Source organism: Lontra canadensis, unplaced genomic scaffold (assembly GCF_010015895.1).
Source record: "Lontra canadensis isolate GAN:19392208 unplaced genomic scaffold, GSC_riverotter_1.0 scaffold33, whole genome shotgun sequence".
Lineage (NCBI taxonomy): Eukaryota > Metazoa > Chordata > Mammalia > Carnivora > Mustelidae > Lontra > Lontra canadensis.
In genome coordinates, this window is record NW_022631027.1 from 5590458 (window position 1) to 5613944 (window position 23487).

General features: G+C 44.2%; 1 protein-coding gene across 2 annotated transcripts in view; it reads right to left on the bottom strand.

Moving 5' to 3' along the window:
- TGFBR3 (transforming growth factor beta receptor 3) overlaps positions 1-23487 on the bottom strand; it is a 203270-nt gene that overhangs the window by 36939 nt on the left and 142844 nt on the right. For both annotated transcript variants that reach the window (XM_032867117.1, XM_032867116.1), the window contains exons 5-9: positions 14174-14357; positions 9596-9764; positions 7503-7650; positions 2284-2473; positions 74-408 (exon numbers count right to left, since the gene is read on the bottom strand). In XM_032867117.1, the coding sequence (XP_032723008.1) occupies positions 74-408; positions 2284-2473; positions 7503-7650; positions 9596-9764; positions 14174-14357 (1026 nt within the window). The remainder of the gene's footprint in view (positions 1-73; positions 409-2283; positions 2474-7502; positions 7651-9595; positions 9765-14173; positions 14358-23487) is intronic.

Sequence of the window (23487 nt, forward strand, 5' to 3'; positions counted from 1 at the left end):
GGAAATAACTAACACACACTGGGGCAAGATGGGAAAGGAGGTGGCTTTCTCTTCTCTAAGAAATTGCACTGACCTGAAAAGAATCTTTTTCTACAGCTACGATCATCTTCTCTTTGTCACATTTGACTGACAGGGCAATCTCCACATTCCCCTGCACCTCCTCGGGCTCTTTGGGATCAGGAAACAGTTGTATGCTGGGGAGGAGAGGGTCCTTTGGCCGGGGGATCCCATCTTCTTCCCCTTCCCTCTGGCCTCTCCTGGAGAGATCAGGGAAAGGAAAGGGGAAACCTCCATTGCGGCCTCCCCCTCCTCGGATGGGCGGGTTCTCCAGGGCAGGCAGGGTGCCAGGGTCCAGCAGGATCCGTAGCTCAGGAGGGATGGTATGTACTTCTTCATCTCTCATTTCCTCTGAGGGTGACAGAAGAAGGCAAAACATCATCAGTATCTGATTCCAGGCCCCAGTCATTATCATTAGAAGGAAGAACAAGAGGAACTAGCACAGAATGGGTGTGTGTAAAATTACTCTTAACAAGCAACGTGTAAAGGAGATGGGGATCTGGAAGCTTGAATTCCAGTCCTGGTGTTCTTTCTGAGTGGCGTTGGGCCAATGGCTTATTTCTCTGTGTCTTGGTTTTCTAATTTTTAAAATTGAGGTTGTATTAGACCAAGAGTTCTCTATTTTGGCTAAACATTAAAATCATTTCGGAACTGAGAAAAATTCCCTATACCCAGGCTATACCCCAGGTCAAATAAAAATCAGACTCTCTGGAGCAGCGTCTAATCATTAACATGTTTAAAGCTCTCTGTATAGGTCCAATGTACACCCAAGGTTGAGAACCACGGGACTAGATAGCTTCTAAGGCTCTATAAGCTATAAAAATCTATGATTTGAATAAGTTATTGGGACAATAATATTCTTTTTTTTTTTTTTTAGAGATTATATTTATTTATTTGACAGACAGAGATCACAAGTAGGCAGAGAGGCAGGCAGAGAGAGAGGAAGGGAAGCAGGCTCTCTGCTGAGCAGAGAGCCCAATGTGGGGCTCGATCCCAAGACCCTGGGATCATGACCTGAGCCGAAGGCAGAGGCTTTAACCCACTGAGCCACCCAGGTGCCCCAGGGACAATAATATTCTTCAAGTGCCAATGAAATACCTCCCTTGAATCTAGGAATTCTTTAATTTCTTGAAACAATATTGGCAATTTACAATTATTTGCTACCTCCTTTCTGCCTGCTAAATTCTAACAGATATCCGGGCACCCTGGCCTATTAGAACCTAGTCCTGAAAAGAAAAAGCGGCTTAGGCACACATTCCTTCAAAGAGAGAGGCATATTTCGACATAATGAATGCTCAGTGTTCTGTCCTATTTTCAGCAATTTAGGGAAGAAAATTTTTCCCACTATTGTCTATATCCAGTCTCAAAGCCAATGCCTGAGGTCAGCCCACCTCAGTGGGAGCAGGAAGTAAAGACAACCAGAGGACATTAACTCTCCTTCAATACTATCTTTTGGAAAGAGATGGCCCAGCCATATGGATCCAAAAGAAATCAGAGCTCTGGAGGGTTTTTAATCTGTATTATTGACAGAAACCTTCACAACTCTTTGAGGTAGGGCCTTTTTTTTTTTCCTCCCTTATTACTGAGGAGGAACCTGAGGCTCAGAGGTAAGCAACTCCCCCCTCAAACAGTGAATAAATGGTCCATACTCATGCTTGCTTGGTAGTGGTATCACTCAGGTAAGGAACAGGTCTGGGGATCAGAAAACTTGGGATTTGAGTCTCACTAGCTATAAGGCTCTGGAAAAACCTCACGAACCTGTTCATATTCCACTTTCTGCTCCACCCAACGGGGGCAAGAACCCCTGTACGCCCACTGGTGAAAGCGAGAAAAGTGCCTGGTGACTATGGTCCTCCAAGATACAGCCTGCCCTAGGACTTCACCCCGATAGTAGGGACAGCTGTATGTCAGCTGTAGTGATTAGTAGGCACTTCTGAGAGAAGCAGCCAGGCTTATTTGTTCTTAATGTAATCACAGTGAATTATGTGATCTATAATGAAGGTCTCCAACTTGCAATCAACTCTGTTACCAAAAAATCTGTACCAAAGATCATTTCCTCAAAATAATCTATCACAATTCTAGATAACCTTAAGCTTTATGGTCAAATGAATCATCAAAATTTACAACAGAACAACAGCACCATATAAGCTGAAATGAGAGTTCCTCATTAGAAAGCCTCATTTGGTGAATATTTTTACTTCAGGGGAAAAAAAAAATCACACTTACCATTGTTTTCAAGCCAAAGATGGAATCTATTAGCCACAGGAGCCACTGTATATGATGTTACTGGACTATAGCCATTGTCCAAAGCCCACTTGACCAGATTCTCTTGGGTTGAAGGAATGTCATCTCTTATGGATTTGGTCATTATCATGGATCTTTCACTCTCTTTCCCAAAGCCAATACTGTTAGGAGCCTGAAGATAACAGCAAAATTTCACTCATGAGTCTAAAACTAAACAGTGCTTTGAGTAAGAATTAAATATCTGAAACACACAAATTCTACACTGTAGATGAAGGAACTACATATTCTTTTGATCCCTATTTTCCTCGGGCTAAGGACACTGACACGAAAATCTTTAATAGCCGATTAAGGGAAATCTATTCATGCTGTTTGATCATGCCATTTGGGTGGCTTATATTGATAAAAATAACCCAATGATCACCAAGTAGCTACATATGGTGTACACCTAGTATGTTCCTACAGTTAATGTTTAAATTATATGTACATACATACCAAACTTTCCCTTATTTTTATTTAAAATGATGTATAAAGTATACAGATGTGCATGTTATACTGACAAAAATATACCCATCCTTCTATCTCCTATATCCTAGATTTAAATGACAGAAGCCACAATCTAGTTACTTCACTATGGAGATCATCTCATCTTTGTAGACTATTAAGTTCTTTATGGTGAACCAGTGTTGGTATTTCAGTTATAATTTATGCTCAATTTAATGATTCTGTCATTGTATTCATTTGTCAATTTTATTAAGTGACTATGCTTAGATTTTATTTTAAATATTAATTAGTTAATATGAGAACCAATATTTTTATCCCTCTGAGAACCAATATTTTTATCCAGCCATACAAGGTGACTTTCATTTGGTAGTTAGTTACAAAATTAAAAGTGAATGAATGACAGAAATCCTTCCAAGAAAGGACTGAGTAACCAAGACATGGACGGTAAATTTCCACACCACCTGGCTCCTAGGGCAGTGATCTTGTCAGATAGTGAGGGAGCTGAATGCTGCAGGGGAGACACCAAGGAGAAGGCACCATATTTTGAACAACTGCTCCAACAAGGCTGGAAAGCTCTTCCAGCCTGCAGATTAGACCATTTTCATGCCATATAAAGATCACTTTAATTTCCATGCCCAATTATTTTCTCCTGCATCCATGCAGCATTTTTCCCTAAATTCCCCATTTGTTTCCCATTCTGTTTGCCCCTAACATGACTAAATATTAATCCTTTCCCACTGTAAAACCATGGAAGACTCATAGGCTCTAAGTTCTCTTGGCCTCTATGGTTGTGGGATATTGGCTGAGGACACATATTTTCAGTTCAAAGCTCAAATGATCTCCCCCGCTACATTTTCCTGCTACCCAAAGTGCTTATCCAAAACTACCAGACTGGCCAGTCACAATCATACATGCAAAGGAACCAGACAGAGCTTTAACCATGCTTCACAGACATCTGTGGAAAACTTAGTTTCACAGGTTTGGAATATTCTAGCTCTTGGTGTGATTCAGAGAAAATGCCTTAGGGGAAGGAAAGGTTAAAAAAAAAAAACAAAAACTAAACTGAGGTAAAGAAGGATCCAATTAGTTCTTCAAACTTAGTTTCCTAGGCGCAGTCTCTAGCCTTTGAAAGCAGCATGTCATTTTGATTGGCTGGAGTTGCAACACTGGCCTCCCCAGTACCGGTTGGCCTCATCTGCCCTAGTCTCTCACATTGTTGGACAGCTGAGAAAATACTGTATTTCCAGAAGACTATCATCACAACTGCCACCTGTCTTTTTTTTTGGTACCAATATGGAATGATTTGTTTACACCTTTCCACATTAAATCTAGGAGCTGTCAGTACAACTCATATTGATTACGCCTCGGGACTTACAAGGCTAGAAATCTATCTACACATTTGTAAAACAGCAAGGCTTGGCAAGCCGGTTCCTTCCCAGCAATGAGTGAAATCCTCACCCTGTATTTCTGGGAGTCCCCAGGCTTTTTTTCCAAGGCTTCAGTGTAGCTACTCCAAATGGGAGTGTTCGGGGGGGGGGGGGGGGGGGATCTCCAAATCCCACCACCATGTTGCAGCCACATCTCTGTGAGGGATAATGAGCTAGTTGTCAAGTCCAAGCACCTCCCTCCCCACTTCCCTTCCACTGCCAAACACACACTTGCATCAGAACTGATGGTGGACAGGGGGAGAGGTGGTCAGAGATGTAATGCATACTCCCACTGGGACTAAAATGTGTCCTTTCCAAGAATAAGCTGGCCAATGTCAACCTTGAAGTGCTAAGGCCATTTGAAATAATACAACAAAAAATTTCTAGTAAGTTTCCTCAATCTATTCTTTTATGTTTTGGAGGTTCTTCCACAATGTGACTATGCACAGTCCATAAGGGATGTGAAGAAAGAGCCAGAGCTGGGCATGGTAATGTGGGTGCTTCTTGTATTCCCATTCTTGTCCACGGTCCTGCCCGTGCCCATCTCTGGACCGTTCTGTCATTCTGCCCCATGCCCCACCCCCTATGAGCACACACATGGAACTCGTGCTTAAGGGGGGGCTCTTTACATTTACCCTATCAAGTTCCTCACAACTCTTTTAATCGACGTTTTGTTCTTCAGTTTGCTTAGAGCCGTTAATTGCTCCTCTAGACAAACTTTTGAAAAGTTGCTTGTGGAAGGAAGATGGCCCCCTTGTCTGTGGCAGGCACTGTGTTAGAAGCTTTACATATGTTATTTAATTCTCCTCTAAAATATAAAGAGATAGGCATTACTATTCCCTGATTAGAGAAGGGGAACCTGAGAAGCACAGAAGTAGCATGTATGGCTGAGAACCCACCACGTGCACAAAGTGTGGCAAGTGCTTAAATGAAATACACGGGAAGCACCTGACAAATGTTTGTTGAAGGACTAAATGAATGAACGAATGAACGAAAATACTGGGCTATATCTCACAAGAATTCCCACTTGAGTACTATCATCACACCAGTTTCACAGGTAAGGCTACAGACCCTGAATTTAGTTGGGTTCCCCACTATTAACTAGGAGGAATGACAATCAGAAATGGGATCTGATTCCAGCCCCATCAGGAACCAAAACCATGGTTCGTTCCAATCTATCAGGTTGTCTCTGAAGAAAATACTAGGGACAAGGCCATGATAAACCCTTCCCCCTTTCTAAGCATGAATGTATGCTTTTTTAGTAGCAGGTACCTTTTCCTCACAGCACAGGCAGAAGTCACATCTGAGACTGAGAGTTAGGAAATCACAAAGCATGAAACTGACTGGGAGAATAAAAAAGAACATCATGCAACATTACCTAATTGTTTAGTAATGTTGTCATGCATTGTCCAAAACTGGCCTGGAACAGGAGTACAGCCAAAGAGGGGAATATAAACAGATCTTGCACTGGGATGAGCAATCTCAACTCCAACCTTTCTTATTCATACGAAAAGTGAGGACACTCACAGCAAACTCCAGGAACACATACTCAGGTACAGAAAGAGCCACTGAAGGGTCAGGGCCTGAAAGAACACTGACACAGCTCCAGCAGGGAATTAAAATGTACCGTATGTTTTCGCCTTTCAAAGCATGATTCCCTTTCCTGTTTTTGTTACTCTGAAAATTAAAAACATTTGGTCGGTGTGCCAGGCAGCAAATGCTGTAGACACCCCAGGTCACCAACACCCCTCATGCCATGCCAGGGAAAGCAATCAGAACAGCTCTGACTTCAGAAAATCACGGCTGGGTTTTGTTCTCGACACCAAATTAATGGATCACCCTTATACACTATGGTTTCTTTGGATCCTCTCAAAGTTAAGAAAAACAAAACAAAACAAAAAAACGACAATAACAAAAAACCCACAGGAACCAGAAACGATTACTTTAAAATTAAGATGCGTATGCTCGTGGCTTTGCCTGCTGCCTCTGGTGAGTGTTCATGCACGATGGTACCTAAGGGAGCACTGGCTTTGCTCACTGCTGGATCACACTAAAGGTGCCACGAATAAATAACACCAAGACCAAAGGCATCCCTCCCCACCAAATACTGAAAACATAAAATCCTCTCCAACTGATCTAATGCAGGTACTGGAAAAGGAATCTGACACAATAGTTTAAAAAGACAATGCACAAAAATTTATATCTACAAAAGAGAAGATAAGGTAATTATATTCTTAAAAATGAGGAGGGGGAGGTTTTTCTTTAACTTGCAATGTGATTTGTGCAATTTTCTGTCAAACAGTTATCTCCTTAAACATATCTGAAAAAGATTTATTTTGGGGTGCCTGGGTGGTGCAGTTGGCTAAGTATCTGACTCCTGGTTTCAGCTCAGAACATGATCTTGGGGTCATGAGATCAAGCCCCATGTAAGGCTCCAGACTCATCTCGGAGTCTGCTTGAGATTCTCTCTCCTTCTCCTTCCAACCTCTCCCCCCAGTCCCCCACCCCCACTCTCTCTCTCTCAAATAAATAAATCTTTAAAAATTTTTTATTTTACTAAATTTCAACATTCAACTTTTCAGGAAACTAGCTGGTATTTGCCTATCATGCCAAACAACTAAACTTCAGTGTATTTCCTTCATGAAAATAATGCTTAGGAAATAGGCTGGGGTTACTATTCCTGTGTCATTTCACTAACCTCTCCATTAGCGTGATTCTTTTATCAGTGTTTCTCTCTCAGAAGTTAGAAGCAAGCAAAAAGACACGCCAACAGCATGTGTTTATCTCAAAAAGACAAGTCAACAGTATGAGCTGGGGTCAGCCCAATTTTCCACACCTTCCCTAAATACCTAACCCCAAAGTAAGAGCTGATATTCAGTACCATGACACTAAGGCCCTTACAGGATGACTGTCAACCATGAAAGGCCCCATTGTGCTCGTTATTTTACACTTGCTCTGACTAGAAGCTACGCTCATACACTTCAGGAATTTCACAAATGAGGCAACAGGGTCCAGAGAGGTTAAGGGACTTGCCCAAGGTCACAGTTTGTAAATGGCAGTCAGGACTCCAATCTTGATCTTGACCCCAGAGGCCACGCTTTTAATCCCCACACTGTCTGCCCTTGTCAGGAGAAACCAAGGAGCATTCTATTTTACAAAGTGAAAAGTAACAGAGAAAGCTCAGAGAAGCAGAAACTTCACAAAAATAACACACATAAGCACAGCTGAAATCACTGCCGTACATCAAAACAAAGAAATGCTCAACCAACTTACAATAACTTTCAGGTTTCCCTTAACATCGAAAGACTTGATCACCCAGTTGACAGACTTTTTGCACTTCAAGATCAGGATGAGATTTCTGACCACCTCCAGGTCCTTTTGAGAAGGTCTTATGTCAATTATTATATCCACCTGGAAAGCACTGTGAATGGAAAACAAAGGCAAAGTTAGGCCCCAGATGCCAGAAAGTTGCAACTATCTCCTCCCTTCCAAGTCTTCATGTTTCCAGTGTCTGGCCAGTTGATTAAAAAGCTGGAGTTGAGCCCAGGCAAATGACATGTGCAAAACAGATTGTTAGTGCACACAAAACAAAATGGTTTTACATAACAATAGACAAATATGCCTGCTGATAATTAGACACTAAAATTTTTCTCCTTCTTGAGTGGGGGAAAAAAAAGATGGTTACTTAATGCATCTACAATTTGAAATGGACTTGGGCAACCAGAGGAGTTTACTTTTAAAGCAAATTGTTGCTTTCCAACCTTCAACACCTTCAATGTGTAACTTTTCCAATTTCCTACAAGCCCCAAATCCTTCAAAACCAGAAATTTAAGTGCCAGTTTGGTAAGGAAGGTGTCAGGGAGGAGGAAGGCCTGGTAGTAAAAAAACAAACTAGGACACTTCAGATAAAATAAGAAGCAAAGGACTAGAGAATCTGAATCTGAATAGAAGGTTTGCTTAAGCCATTAACTTTTGCTACAGAATCATATCTGCATTTACATTCCCAAACTTCTGGTTATACAGTTATTAATATAAAGAAAACAGATGGTCAACCAAGTGATTACTGGAAAATTGATGAACACAACCCAAACTTCTAAGAATTCCATATAAAAAATAAATTTTTTTAACCAAACAATAACATTTCTGTCATTCTGAATTTAGAGGACAGTCTTTCTTTCCATTAGGTTTTACACACTTGTAAAGCATATGATGAATGATATACTCAAATGAAGCCTGAGGCTTAATATCTAAGCACATTTGCCAGATTGCTTCTATTCGCATTCTCTTTTAAATTTTCCACAAAATTCTTCATGTGGGATAGAATGGAATCTTCCCCAAACTGATGTGTAGTTTATTCACTTTTGGAAGCAAAAATTTGATTAGGATTTTAACTTCGAAATCCCTCTACAATATTAAATTTACATTTTAAGTCACTAGTCCACAGGAATGCAGGCTAAAGTGGGAGAAAGAGCCACTTTTCCTCTTTTATTCTCTTTTTTAATTTCCTAATCATTCCTGACAAGGAGTGTTAAATTTTTAGTTCTGGGGCAGGAAGCTGAGGGTGGAAGAAGGAGAAAAAGAACACAAAGTAGAGGCAGGTCATATCTAATGGCTCTCTGGTGTGTCACCATGAAGGGCCACACCTACACACACAGACACACACACATACACCCCCCCTCTAAAGTAGGAGTGCAAATGCGCAAGGAACAGAATTTCATTAAAAACAGAATGTTATTAAAATTATATTAATAAGGCATATTTTCTAATTTTTCTTATGAGGGATAACCTCCGTCAAGGAGATAATGATGGAGCAAGAGTGAGTTCTGTCCTATAATTAATGTCCAGGAAGTTCACAGGAAGCATCAGAAATTCATCTAGAATATAGGGGATCTAGAGGCAGATGCAGAAAATAAAATATACCATTGGTACCTTCACTCCCTTTTTCAAAACTTCTGTTAATTCACCCAAAGCATCATACCTCATACAAAGGTAGGGCTCTATGTCTCTCTGCCTCAAGTCGGCAGAGATCTTTATTTTCATCTCTCTCTTTTTAAAGATTTTATTTATTTAGTTATTTATCTTAGAGAGCGAGAGAGAGAGAGAAAGAGAGAGAGAGAGAGAGGGCAAGCAGGGGGAGGGGCAAAGGGAGAGGGACATACTCTCAAGCACACTCTGGGCTGAGCGTGCAGCCCTACATGGGGGTCAGTTTCATGACCGGGAGACCACAACCTGAACCGAAACCAAGAATTGGACACTTAACTGACTGTACCACCCAGGTGTCCCTTTCATCTTTTCTCAGTTCAACACACACACACACACACACACACACACACACTCTCTCTCTCTCTCTCTCTCTCTTTACTTACCTGTAGGGGTTAGAGTTGGGGGTAATTAACTCAATGATGTGTACTTCCTTATCCTGGGGCTGGCTGGCTATCACACAACCCTCTGCTGCTTTGGGCTGAAGGTACTCAGCAAGGTAATTGAGTGAGAGAAAGTTCTTTCCTATGTTGCATGTGGGAGGGAACACTTGATCTGAAAGTAAAGAAACACAGGACAACCTGTCAAGCCATGGAGCTATATGGTAACCAGACTCGGAGAGAAGATCACAGTGACATTGAGCAGGTGCAGGCCACAAGGAACCAGAAGCCCTAGAAGTGCCTTAGAACTCCTAAGCCACGGCCCTGAAATGCCTCCCATACAGTCGCCAGTGACCTCCTACTGACCAACTCCAGTAGTCTCTCTGGGTCCAAATCTTCTCCTTTCCTGTTCTCTGTGAGACTGCTTTGTCCTCATCCACTTCCTCTGACCTAGCTCTTGTCCCTTTCCCTGCCCCCTCCTGTTCTGCCCATTCTTTAAACACCAGCAATCCTCAATTTTGGTGCACACCTATTTAGTACCCTATCCCAGAGATCCTGATTCAGAAGATCTGGGGTGGGGGTGGGGGCCACCTAAAAAGCTTTCTTTCTGGAAAAGCTCCATAGCTGATTCTGATACAAAACCAAGGCTGAGACCTCTGTTCCTTCGTCAAGCCCCGTTCTGTCTCGTATTCTTCCCAGATGATCTCCATCACTCCCAGGGCTTCAGCTCGCACCTAGATCATGACTCCTTTATTGAGCTGCAGACCTGTGCTGCCTTCCGTCTACCAAGAACCTAAAAATCCAATAGATATTTCACAGCCCGCATACTCACAACTGAAATCAATCCATCTATCCTATTCCCCAGATATGCTCCCCCACCTTGGATATTTGCTATTAGGAGAACCAACCACCTAATTAATTCTCTGGCCTGCTATGGAGATATTTACTCATCACAACACTACAGATCTGAAGACTGAAGGAAGGAGTTTGGGGGAAACAGTGAGGACAGACTCACTCTTTCTCACAATCAGCACAGGTGACGAATGCTTTGATAACACTTTACAGTTTACAAGGTGCTTTTACAAACATCATCCCATTGTGCTGGGGGCTGCTCATCACCTCACCAGGGGAAAACGACACAAGTACCCAGAGTCTGAAGATAGTCCCGCAACGGCACATGCCGTTCACACAGCACTGTGCTTGATGGGATTTCCAGCCAGCGGTTTAAATGTTTAAACAGAACTTGAAACTGCTGGAAGGATGACAGCTGGGACCAGTGTCAGGGAAGTTCTAGGTGTAGCAGACTTTTTTTCAGAAGGGGTAATTAATCAGAGCCCTGGCACTTTAATGAAACAAACTTCTGCCTCTTTCATTTAAGGGACGGGATGCTGGGGTTCAAATTCACCGGCAAGTTTCACTCCAGAGAAAGGGATTGGCCCAGGAGGTCCCCAGATTGGGCTGATGCTGCCCTGCTCCCAACCCCCACCAAGCTTGCGTCGCCTCCCTTGGGCCGAGGTCCCAGCACACATGGCGGCATCTGGGCTCCAGGAACCATGGCGCCCTCAGCACCAGGCCTGGACCAGATGGGACCAGAGAGCTCACGAGGCCCCAGCAGGCAGGCTCTTCACCCTGCATGCCTCCCTACAGACCCCCTCAGAGAGAAGAGGCCAGGGCTCCACTGACTCCAGCGGCTGGAGCAGTCTCCCCTTGCTAGTCCCAGGCACATCTGCTGAGGGTTTTGCCAGATGAACAGATGAGGAACACACACCGTGCCGCTGCAGGCCTGCGGATGCCTCCCCCAGATCACAGGACGGAAAATGATACTGGAGTGGCAAGAATGAAATGGAATCAAGACTCAGAGGGGATGTGTATGGGTCAGGGACAAGCTAGTCTGGAACTCAAGAGACTAGGACCCTCCTGGGACTCTGGCCTATCGCTCCATCCAGTCCACAGGTGCCCGGATTGCACCTGGCATAGAGCAAGCACACGGCATAGGTTTCCTGAATGGACAAACAGTGATGTGAGATTGGAGACAAATGACAAAAAACTCACACACACTTTGACCCTCCAAAGCCACTAAGAAAAGTTTGTTTAAAAGTTGTGTTATTAAGGGCTCAAGTCCCAGAGGCCATTGTCACTAAGCTGAATAAGCTGATCACTTTCTGTTGTGTGTACATGTCTATATAGGAGTTCTTTTTCCCCTGAACGACCTTCTGCACGCCTGGCATCAAAACTTAGACCAACTGCCAAGTAGAAAGGAAACCACAAAGGGGAATCCCCGGGTAGAAACCTGGCAAGTTTTGGGAGGAGGTGGGGAGTCACATGCTTATTTGTATTTTAGGAAAGGACTGACAAATAACTTTGCAACCTAGAATGATATCCTCTGAGAATGGTGGGTGGGGTGGGAGGGTGCGTCGTGGTAATGCAAACTCCTCATTTTCCTCCTGTGGAAAGTGAGGCTTAAGTGGGAAATCAGAGGGTTGCTTGAAGTTTCACAGCTGGGATAAGAACTGAAACTCCTCAATTCTTCCACTCTAGATTTGCACGTTACAGTCACAGTTCTCCAATATTAGCATGTATCTGAATCACCAGACATGCTTGTTAAAACTCAGATGGCTAGACCCCACCCCCAGAGTTTTCAATCTGGTTGGTCTTGGGTGGGCCCAAGAACTGGCATTTCTAACAAGTTCCCAGGTGATGAAAATGCCACTGGGGATATAGCAAGAGGAGGCTCATGGGCTGAGAGCCCTGGATTCAAGCTAGGTAGAGACAACTCAGGTTTGGGAACTGGCTCATGAGTCCCGTTCAGCGGAGCCTGATCCACGGTTAATAGACAACATCACTTGTGGTCCACCAACCCAACCAAGGACCCTCATTTCCCCCAACTGCTCTTCTCCATGCTGTCTACCAGGGACTCATACCCAGCTGGTGGCTGGAATCAAGTTTCAGGGGCTCCAAAGGGGTTGTTAAGGAGTCACCAGTTTTTACTGGACTAGACACCATGTCCTTTAAGTTCTTCTCTGACTCAGCGTGTGGCCCTGGGGACATCACTTAATTCCTCTCTCAAGGCAGGCAACAGCTACGCATTAAAGTTCATGCACTGTCAAGAGAACAGGTCAACATTCTAAATGTTACTGTAATACCTTTTGTAATTCTAACAAATTCTGGGTAATCAGCATTCTTTGATGCTACTAGAGTTCTGCTTCAGAAATGCAGACCACTGTGGGGGTGTGTGTGGCTTAGAACCTTTGTTAAAAGAGGTTCTTCATTTTGTTCCAATGGGACTTGAGTTCTATAAGCTACCTGACCCCCCGCAGAGTCCAGTAACAAACTTGAACTTTTTGAACCCAACACACATCTAAAACTCTTCTCTCTGCAAAACAAATCTTCCCATCTGGGTGCCTATTTGCATTTTTAGGATGCGCTTACTTGGCTAAGACTTAATATACGGCATTAGGAAACAAGCATTTGACTCAGGAGTCAGGAAACCTGGGTTTGAATTCTGGCTTCACCCCTGGCTAATGTAGATTTGAGCAAGCTAGTTTTACCCACCACTAACCCCTCTGTAAAATGGTGGAAATAATGGTTTCCTCCTAGGATTACTGGCGAGTGGGGTGGGATCCATGGGAAAGGCACCTGTTGAGGCTGCGTTGTGGCCTCTGCATATAGCACACACTCCAACATCAGTGTCCTCCTTTCCTGCACCTGTCACACAGCCCAAGTATAAGAATGGGCCATGAACGAGCACTCCATAACCCGTGCTGTGCTGTCATGTAGCCTGTGAAAGGGGTGACACGTGCTGTTGAATTCAACAGAAAGCAGATGGACGCTGAAGACGAGACATGCGGTTTTCACATCATCACCTGACTACAAGAACTCATTCACGAGAGTTGTTATTTCTAGTAACTCAGGGGGGCTCCAAATATGCTCAACTAAAAATAATGATGAAAGAAGTTATTTTTAAAAATGGGCCTTCAAGCTGACTGACCAGATATTTATATCCCTCTGCAAGGCAAGGAAATTAAAATGGACCATCTCTTATCAAGGCCACACAGTTCCTTTCTCTAGTAATTTTGTCCTTGTAACTGGCGTAAGCTTTAAAAATATATTCAAACACTTTTCCTCTGCTATTGTCCAAAATCTAACCGATGTTTTGAGACCATAAACTAACATTGGCTTCCAATGTTTGCAGGTTAACAGGTAAGGGGATGCCCTAACTGTTGACTCCTTTCAGCAGCTCCTCCTTTCCACTGGTGATCACCTCCTTTCCCTCACCTCAGATTCTCACCCTTCAGTTACTCTGACTTCTGTGCATGGATGTCTTCTAAACCCTACACCGCAACCTCCTCCTCTCTCAACCGTGTTATTCCCCATTTCCCACTTGGCTGTTACCAGGCCTGCTTCCTCAGAAGAAAAAAAAGAGAAGGAGGGAGCGTGAGGGGAACAGGCCCAACGATCTCCCGGGTCCCTGCCAGCTCTAACATTCTGTAATTCTAGGATTCCTTGCCCTAACCACCTGGTCTCTGAAAAGAAAACAACTGAGTGTCATAAATCAGTCATTAATTGAAACCACATAAAATTTACCTTCTCCCACTTTAATATAAATGTTTCTTGCTATCTTGAGTTCAGTGAATGAAGTGACTGCTCCGTATTCCTTTCGAGCCCAATTTAACAGATGTTCGTTTCCATGGGGGAAGCTCCTTTCTTCTGTTTCTGCTGACAAGGAGAAGTTTCCTGATGAAAACTGGACTGTGGAACCCTGAGACACCTAGAGGAAACAGAATAGAATAGAATAGAATAGAATAGAATAGAATAGAATAGAATAGAATAGAATAGAGGAACATACGTATTTATTGTGGAGCAGTCACAGGGAGCTGAATCATAATTAAAGAGAGCACTTATCAACCAATGGGTATTTGGCAATCCATCTTCTTCTCTTTGTTACACAGGCCGATCATCTTTTTTCAGCAGCAGATTCAAGAAAACAGTCCCAAGGCTACTTCTCCCAGGAAACAACAAAGCTACCAATGACGCAGGATGTCCCTAAGGATTTTCAAAGAACTCTGTGATGAGAGACCGCAGAGTGCATTGTGAATGATCATTGCTGTTTTTTTCTGATATCTACATTTAAGTAATTTCAAGTAACGGGTTTCAAATCAAGTAGAAAGCCTTGATGAGTTGTCATGGGTTTATAGTGGCCTTCAAGATCAGGACAAGCAATCCAAAGTCCTGCTAGCAAGTAAACTTGACTTTCAGGTCATCCATGACCACAGCATCTACCAAAAGTCAACCACCACGGAGACACAGCAAGAATCCCCCTTTGGTTTATGTTCTCTTGAACACGGAGATAAAAAAAGAATGACTGGAGACTGCCAGTCTTCTACCACATTACACTGCTTCCTAGAAGTGAGTGAGATGCATGTACGCTACCGTTTATTTTGAAGACCCCCAAATACCCACAGATAATGAAGTCAAGAGGCTGCTGGACTGATCCCAGTACAACTTTCAGGATGATTTATGCAAGTACCACATTCTTGCTTGATGTATTTAGACAATCGCTGACCTAGCACATCATGGTATATATAATTAACACATGCAAAGGAAGAAAATTATCATCTCGTTGCTGCACTGTAATCAAATTTAGTTGGTGAAAATATGCATGTCATCTTTACTGGCTAGCATTTGCAAAAATAAATGATTTTATGAATGTCAGGGTGAAACCTCAAATTGTCAGCAAAAATGTTCATAAATTCCCAAATTCCCAAGTCACACAACTATAAATGTGTTAAATTTCACATTAACAATTTACCACTAACAAAAAGCACAACAGTTTCTGAAGGGATTATAAATAACCAACCAAAGACAGGGTGAGAGCAGGAATTTTGCTTATGGTTCTACTGCTTACAGCAGTGTTTTCAAGCTTAATGTACATACAAAATGGTACTTATCCTAACTATTGTGCTGGCCTTAACAGTTTCTATTCAATTATATGTATGTACAGTAGTCTCCCCTTATCTGTGGGGCACACCTTCCAAGACCCCCAGTGGATTCCTGAAACCAGAGACAGTACTGAACCCTGTGTACACCATGTTTTTTCCTACACATACATACCTATAATAAAGTTTAATTTATAATTGACACACAGTAAGATATTAATAATCATTAGTAATAAAACGGAGGAATTAAAACAATAGGTTCTAAATAAAAGTTATGTGAATGTGGTCTTCTTCAAAACATCTTATTGTACTATATTCGCCCTTCTTCTTGTGATGATGTCAGATTACAAAATGCTTACGTGAGGAGGGACTCCTCGGCGTCTCAGCTGGTAAAGTGTCTGACTCTTGATTTCAGCTCAGATCATAACTTCAGGGTCATGAGATCAAGCTGCATGTTGGGCTCCACGCTCACTGGGAGGCTGCTTGAGATAGTTCTATTTCCCTCTGCCCCTCCCCCTGCATGTGAGCTCGCGCGCGCTCTCTCTCTCACTAAAATAAATAAATAAATCTTAAAAAAAAATTTCCTACATGAGGAGATGGAGTGAGGCTAATGACACAGGCATTGTGACGCAGTGTTAGGCTACCAGTGACCTCCTGACAATTTGTCAGGAGGAGGACTGTCTGCTTCTAGACCGCAGATGACCACCAATCAAAGAAACCACGGAAAGTAAAACGGCAGGTAAGCGGGCACTACTCTATTTTTTTAAATGCCAGCAAAGAAGTTCTTCACCAGATTGATTCCATGATCTACTGATGCTATGGTCTCACTCTTGGCTGAGAAGCAAAAGCATTTAAGAGCTTCGGAATATCCTGAGGTCCAGGCCACACCCCAGACCAATTAGAATCTTAAGGATGGGACTCAGACATCAGAATATCTTAAGGGCCCCCGAGGGATTCCCAAGCTCAGCCATGGTGGAGAAGCCCTGCCTTACTTGGTACGGAGTGATCCATAGTTTGAAAAGCGTTATTATAGGTCAGGGGCAGTGAGGGTACCTTGCAGCTTCCTCTATACCAGTGGTTCTTAACTGGAGTGATTTCTGTCCCTCTGGGGACTTTTGGAAATGTCTGGAAACATTTTTTTATTGTCACAACTAGGAGGAGGGGCTGTCTAGTGAACAGAGGCCGGGGTGCTCCTCAGCATCCCTACCCCCCATTCTACAATTGCAGCCCCCAGAAGCAAGAATTAGCCAAAATGGGGGTGCCTGGGTGGCTCAGATGATTAAGCATCTGCCTTCAGCTCAGGTCATGATCTCCAGGTCTTGGGATCAAGCCGTGCCTTGGGCTCCCAGCCCAGCGAGGAGTCTGCTTCTCCCTCTGCCTGTCTCTCCCCCTGCTTGTGAGCTTTCTCTCTCTCTCTCTAATGAATAAATAAGATCTTTAAAAGAAAAGAAAAAAAAAAAAGAATTAGCCAAAATGTTAATAGTACTGTGACTGAGAAATGCTGGTCTACGCTATGAACTGACTGCACGTTAGTAACATTCAAACATCTACTGGATCCCCAGATTGGATCCCCAAATCGACAGCCCCCTCTATGCTAGAAGCTGGGCTGCCTAGTACTTAATAAAGAATAAGAGAAGCTTCCCCATTTGTACTGGCCCGGGAAGCTGAAAACTAATCATTACTAAGCTGCACATAAATGATGACCTCTAACATATGTAGTTACCCCCTCCTGCACATCTACTATCAGGCTCCACGAAGTGCTCCGAGGTGTGATAATGACATTTGCTAAATGTCCTGATGCCAGTTATATACAAGCAAAACCAGTGGGGACAGTTTAGCTTTGCCCTTGTTTTGACAATGCCTAAGAAAAAGTTCCCGAACCGTTTACCTGCCAACCCTCGTCTAAATCCTCCAAGGCTTAGCTACTCACCAACACTGAACTCCAGAGTTTATCTGGTTTTTATGACTTAAGCACTGTAGCAAAACCTTCTTTCCACCAAAAAGCATTTGTGCTAATGGAGGCTAAAGGACTTGTGATGAAAAATCATTTTTTTCAAGCCTGTCACTGAGAAAAACCCACAACAGTGCAAAGGCTTTTGTCCCTCTGCCAGCATAGTTCTGAATGTTTAGGGAGGCACCTTGGATGCGCCTCTCTTTTGTGCTCATCACGGGACAGCTATAAAATAAAGCACTTGAGTATTAAGCATTTTACAGAGAATGCATTCCTTCAGAGTGGAAGGTGGGCTCTACCGTGTCAGTAAGAGAAGAAATAGGGAGCAACTTCGAAATGTATGCTCAAGTCACAGAAAAGCAATCTGATGGCATGGCCGATGCTTCAAGAAGGGTCAACTCCTGGCTGATCCCCCCAAGCACCGTCAACCCCGCTCAGGTCTGTGTTCTCCCAGGGCCAGCAGCAACTCGGCTCATAGACTCACGGCTGAGGAATTTGGAGAAGGAGTGAACTGCCACTCCTCAGGCACATTCCAAGGAGAAGAAAGCAAAGCTGCCAGAGGCAGTGAAGTGTCCCTGACTGCAGGTCAGTGGAAATTTTCTGCTATGGCAAGAGGTTAGTCAGCACTCCTGACCACCCGCTCTCCTGGCTCAGCCAAAGCTGGATGCTGACATAGGCCTCCCCCAACCCCCACTGAGCTTTAGAAGGTAATGTTATTTCCATCTGATCCTTGGACGACCTGTGAGCGAGGCCACTATGATTTCCACAGCAGAGAAGAAGAAACCTCTGAGAAGCTGTGGGCCTACCCAAGGTCAGAGAGTCAGCACTGGAGCAAGAACAGAACAGGAGACTTCTGACTCCTGGTCACAGCTGGCCTCTGCACCAATCCTGCCACAAAGAAGACCTCACCAGCTCCCAAGGCAGATTTCTGTTCTATCTGTAAGCTTTGCCTGAGGCCCCCGTGTCAGAGCTCTGCCTTCCAGACCAAGAACTCCTTCCTCTTCTCTTCCTGAGATAAGCCTTCAAATGTTGGAAGATGTCCTTTGACCCCGATCACGACTTTGGTTCTTCAGGGCGCTATTTCCAGCCCCCTCAACAACTCCCCAGATATTGTGGTTCTCAGAGCTTTACCAGCATAGTCTCAGAAACACAGTGCCTGGGACAAGACTTGGGGTTTGGGGTGTGGTCCGACAAAGGCCCTGTGATGGTTAATTCTGTGTCAGCCTGACAGGGTGCCCAGAGTATTGGTCAAACGTGATTCTGAGTATTTCCGTGAGGGTGTCTGTGCATGATATTAACATTTACATCAGCAGACTGAGTAAAACAGCCTGCCCCTCCTATCAAGTGTGGGCCTCCAATCAGTTGAAGGCCTGGCCCCTCCCTCTGAGTAAGAGAAAATCTCCTGCCTGACAAGCTCATCTCCTTCAGACTGGGACATAGCTCTTCCTGCTTCTACAGTAACCTGCTGGCCTTCAGATTCAAACTGAGGCAGACTCTGAGGATTTGGGGACTTGCCAGCCTCCATAATCATCCAAGCTAATTCCTTAACATACATCTCTTTCTACATATATGTGGACCCTTAAAGAGGTCCAAAATCACATTACACTTTTTCATCAACTGAACCCTGCTGGTATCTCATATTTATTAATTTATACTTTAAACATACTTGTGACAAATATTTATTGAGCACCTGCCTCCCCTATGCCATGTACCATTGGAGATGCTGGGATAAATAGTACAGAAGGTGACAGACAAAACTCCCCATCCTTGTGGAGCTTACAGTCTAGTAAGGAAGTCAGAGGAGCACAATAAGTCAGTCAAATATGCAATATCCTAAGAAGTGCTATGCAAAGAGGAGAGGAGAAGGTTTAAATGTTGTTGTGAGGAAAGACCAACTGAGGAAGTCATTGAGCAGTTAAATCCCTGAAAAAGAGAGACAGCAAGCCCTGCGGATGGATGTAAGAAGGAAAACATCTGTGGCTGGGACAGCAGCAAGTGTAAAGGTGGGGCGAGGGTGAGTGGGGAGGCTTGTGTGGCCAGAGCACTGGGATGGGCGCTGTGGGAGGGCACAGGTAGGTGAAAAGGTCAGAGGGGTCAGAGAGACCAGGAGGTCCCATCTGACATTACTCTTACCCAACCTTATCCTTCTGGTAAGGACTTATAGTGTTTAGTCTGGGTGAGATGGGCCACCACTGGACGTTCATGAAAACAACTAACAAATGTTTTAACAGAATTACTCTGGCTGCTATGGCCAGTCTAGACTGAAGGGAGACAAAAGCATGAGGCCAGGAGTAGACTTCTGCAATAATCCTGGGGAGAAAGGGTAGCAGCTCATGCCAGGGAGGTGACGGAGGACAGGGTGGGACCTAAGTCCCCAGGTCTTTATTGGGTTGAGGCTTTCTGCATCCCTCCCTTATACCAGTAACTCTTTTCTATAAATACAGAGTCTTGTATTTATACCTTGGACCCATATTCGAAGTCTGTGGAGAACACATAAAAATCCTCACTCTGTTGGCTGTCAATATCACTGTATTTCGTATTTGTACCTTCTACACTTTCATTCAATTCCCTGAGCAGTGGACTAAGACCAGGCTAAGGTCTGTGGCCTTTCAGGTACACCCCCGTGCTGACCCCAGCATGCTGAAAAGCACCCGCTGGGGTCGCAGGTCGTCCAGCATCTACAAAGGAACCCCCCAGAACTGTCCTCATCTCATCTCTAAGAGCATCATGCTGCCCAGGGACATGGTCTGTCATTGTCGTCCCTCCACCGGTCAGTGTCCTCGCCCCTGCTTCATCTTCATGGCATGGTACCCTTATTAGAGTCTGGCCTGGGTTAAAGTCTGTGGAAGGACATAGATGTAAAGAGAGTAACGATAACCAGAAATATTTTTTCTAAGACAAAGAGGGGTTACAATCACAACTGCAAAGAAAATACCGACATGAGTGAATATGGAATTGTTTTTTGTTTGTTTGTTTATGATTTTATTTATTTATTTGACAGAGAGAGATCACAAGTTAGGCAGACAGCAGGCGGGGGCGGTGGGGAAGCAGGCTCCCCGCTGAGCAGAGAGCCCGATGGAATTGTTTAAAAAAAAAAATGTTAAGAGCAAGGATTTTATATTTGAATAAAACAGCAGAAACTTTCCAATGCTATTTATTGTATCCCCCATTCTCCACCTTAGCTGTAGGTACTCGCCGCGCTACCACCTCACTTTTGGCTCTAATATCTCAAGCAATCTATACCTCAGGGATCACAGTCACCTCCTATCTTCCAAGCTGCCAATCCTATCTCCTTCTTCCACCCTGGCACCTGAGAGATCTTTCTAAAAAGTCCACACATGATGATGCGAGATAGTATTAAGCATCTTAGCTCGCATATGACCAGAGAGGGTCTCTGCCTGCCCCACTCCCCATCGCCCCCCATCTCCTCACCATATGGGATCACTCAGTGGCAGACACATCCTGCTGCTTCAGGCTCCTGAGTCTTTCTACGCCCTGCTCCCCACTGGACCGCTCCTCCCAAGCCTCCCAGACTTCCCTCCTTTCCTCAGAGTGGAGTGGGGCACAGGTGCCTTGTCACACCTCTTGTTGAGACCCTCTTTCACAAGAACCGTGACTGTTTATCACCAAAACTGACAAAAGAACAACACCAGGAGGGCCACAAGAGTGCCCTGTTCATTCTAAATCTCCGGGCCTGGCACAGAGCTTGGCACAAAGCAGGGACTCAGGAACTGCTCGTTGAATGGAACTTAGTCCTGTTATTTCCAGGAAAGGATATGCCATAATTTCTTCATTCCTGTAACCCAAACTCCTTATTTCCCTCACTGCCCGGGAAACGATCTCTTAGCCAACCTCTAAACCCCATGATTTGCGCTTTTTTACCCATTAACTCCAACTAAAAACCAATTATTAAATCATTCAGTAGTTCCACGTCTTTCCCTCCCCCACCCCCCAATTCAGTGAACTTTCCTCCTGCTTGCTAATTAAAACCCAATCCTCTGACATTCCCTGACATGACAAACATCTTCCTGTGGGAATGAACGGAGCGCTGAGCTACAAGAATCCTGATCCTTAGCAAGTGAGTGTCTGCTAAAGGGGCAAACGGGAAGCACTTTACGGCCCAACAACCCGTGGGTTGCCGAGAGGTACAGGGAGTTACCTCCCTTCCAGAATGCTCGTCCCTACTTAAACCACACATGACATTTGTATTTTTGATTCTGGTTATGCTACCAGATTATTTTTTAAAGAGCAGAACATTACTCTATCTGCCAGTGCTGGGAGTTTTATGACAAGAACTTACAGCTAGGCAACGAGAGCCAAGTTTATTATTTTTTCTGGATCAGATTCAACAACCTTGTCCAAAAAGAGCAAGAAAAAAGCAAAAGAGGCAACCAGCCCTTTTGTTTCCACACCTGCATTTAAGCTTTAACTCTTAAAGTCCTAAGCAGATCCACGGAAGCCTCAAGATTTATCTCCCAATCCCAAGCAAAGTGAACAAATCTGGGCTGATGGGTGCAGTCACCATTTTCCTGGAACAGGGGTTCTCTGTTTTAGCACTTAACTCAGCCCAGCAGCTGACTCAGAGGCCTGGGGATTGCCTCACGGTATTCATACCTCTGGGCCTCCTCCCCAAGTTGGTCTGGTCTTCAGTGAGAGGGGAGATGGAAACTTTGCTGAGGATGGTGCCATCCCATAAGGACTCACCTCGTCCTGTCCCCTTCTTCCCGGCTCCCTGCCCTCACCTAATAAAGAATGTTCCCAGGCCAACGATCCTAATAAAGAAGTCTCACCTCAAGTTTCACCTCACCCTCTTCAAGGCCACTTCCTGTTACCTTCTTATGGGGCCTATTTAAAATTACACTCCAACTGGCCATCAGCCCCACTCTAGCAATTCCGATGCCCCCCGCCCAAACCTGCTTCCCATGTTCTTACTGCTATTAGATTGAACAGTCACCTTCCAAACTATCAAATACTTTACTAATTTATTATGCTTATTGACCATCCCCACCCACCAGCACGGAAGCTCCCTCAGAGCCTGGCATCTTCGTCTGCTTTGTTCACGGGGCTATCCCAACAGGGTTGTGCACAGAAAAGATACTCAAGAAGTACTTGTTTGGGGCACCTGGGTGGCTTAGTCGTTAAGTGTCTGCCTTCAGCTAGGGTCATGATCCCAGGGTCCTGGGATCAAGCCCCACACTGGGGGCTCCCTGCTCCTCAGGAAGCCTGCTTCTCCCTCAGCCACTCCCCCTGCTTGTGTTCCCTCTCTCGCTGTGTCTTTCTCTGTCAAATAAATAAATAGAATCTAAAAAAAAAAAAAAAGTGTTTAATGAATCGATGAATCTTGAGGTCTGATTAACTGGTAGTTCTGAAGTTCTGTCACTGAGAAGGATTCAGAAGTCATTCATATAGAGAAGCAGTGGAGAAACGAGGAGTGCCATGACTGGTCACGTGTCTGCCAGTGGCTTGGGGCAGGCTGTACTTGTTCCATAGCTGCCCAAGACAGTGGCTGCTAGCCACATGCCACCACTGCTCACTTGAAATATGGCTAGGGAAACTGACCTGTGTTGTAAGGGTGCCAGCATCTGTACTGTGTCGTACGGCACAAGAAAAAAATTAAGAAATCTCAACAGTTTTTTAATTGATTACATGTTAAATGATATTATTTGATTATGCTGGGCTAAATTACATATGCCATTACAATTAATTTCACTTATTTCTTTTACCCTTTTAAAAGACTTATTTATTTGAGAGAGAGAGAGAGACAGCATGAGCCTGTGCAAGCACCAGAGAAGGGAGGGGCAGAGATAGAAGAAGACTCCCCACTGAGCAGGGAGCCCGAAGTGAAACTTGATCCCAGGACCCTGAGATCATGACCTGAGCCAAAGGCAGATGCTAAACCAACTGAGCCACCCAGGTACCCCATTTGTTTTTAAATGCACTAAAAGAAGATTTTAAATTGCCTCCGTGGTTCACATTTTATTTCTACTGAACAGCACTGCTCTAGAACTCCC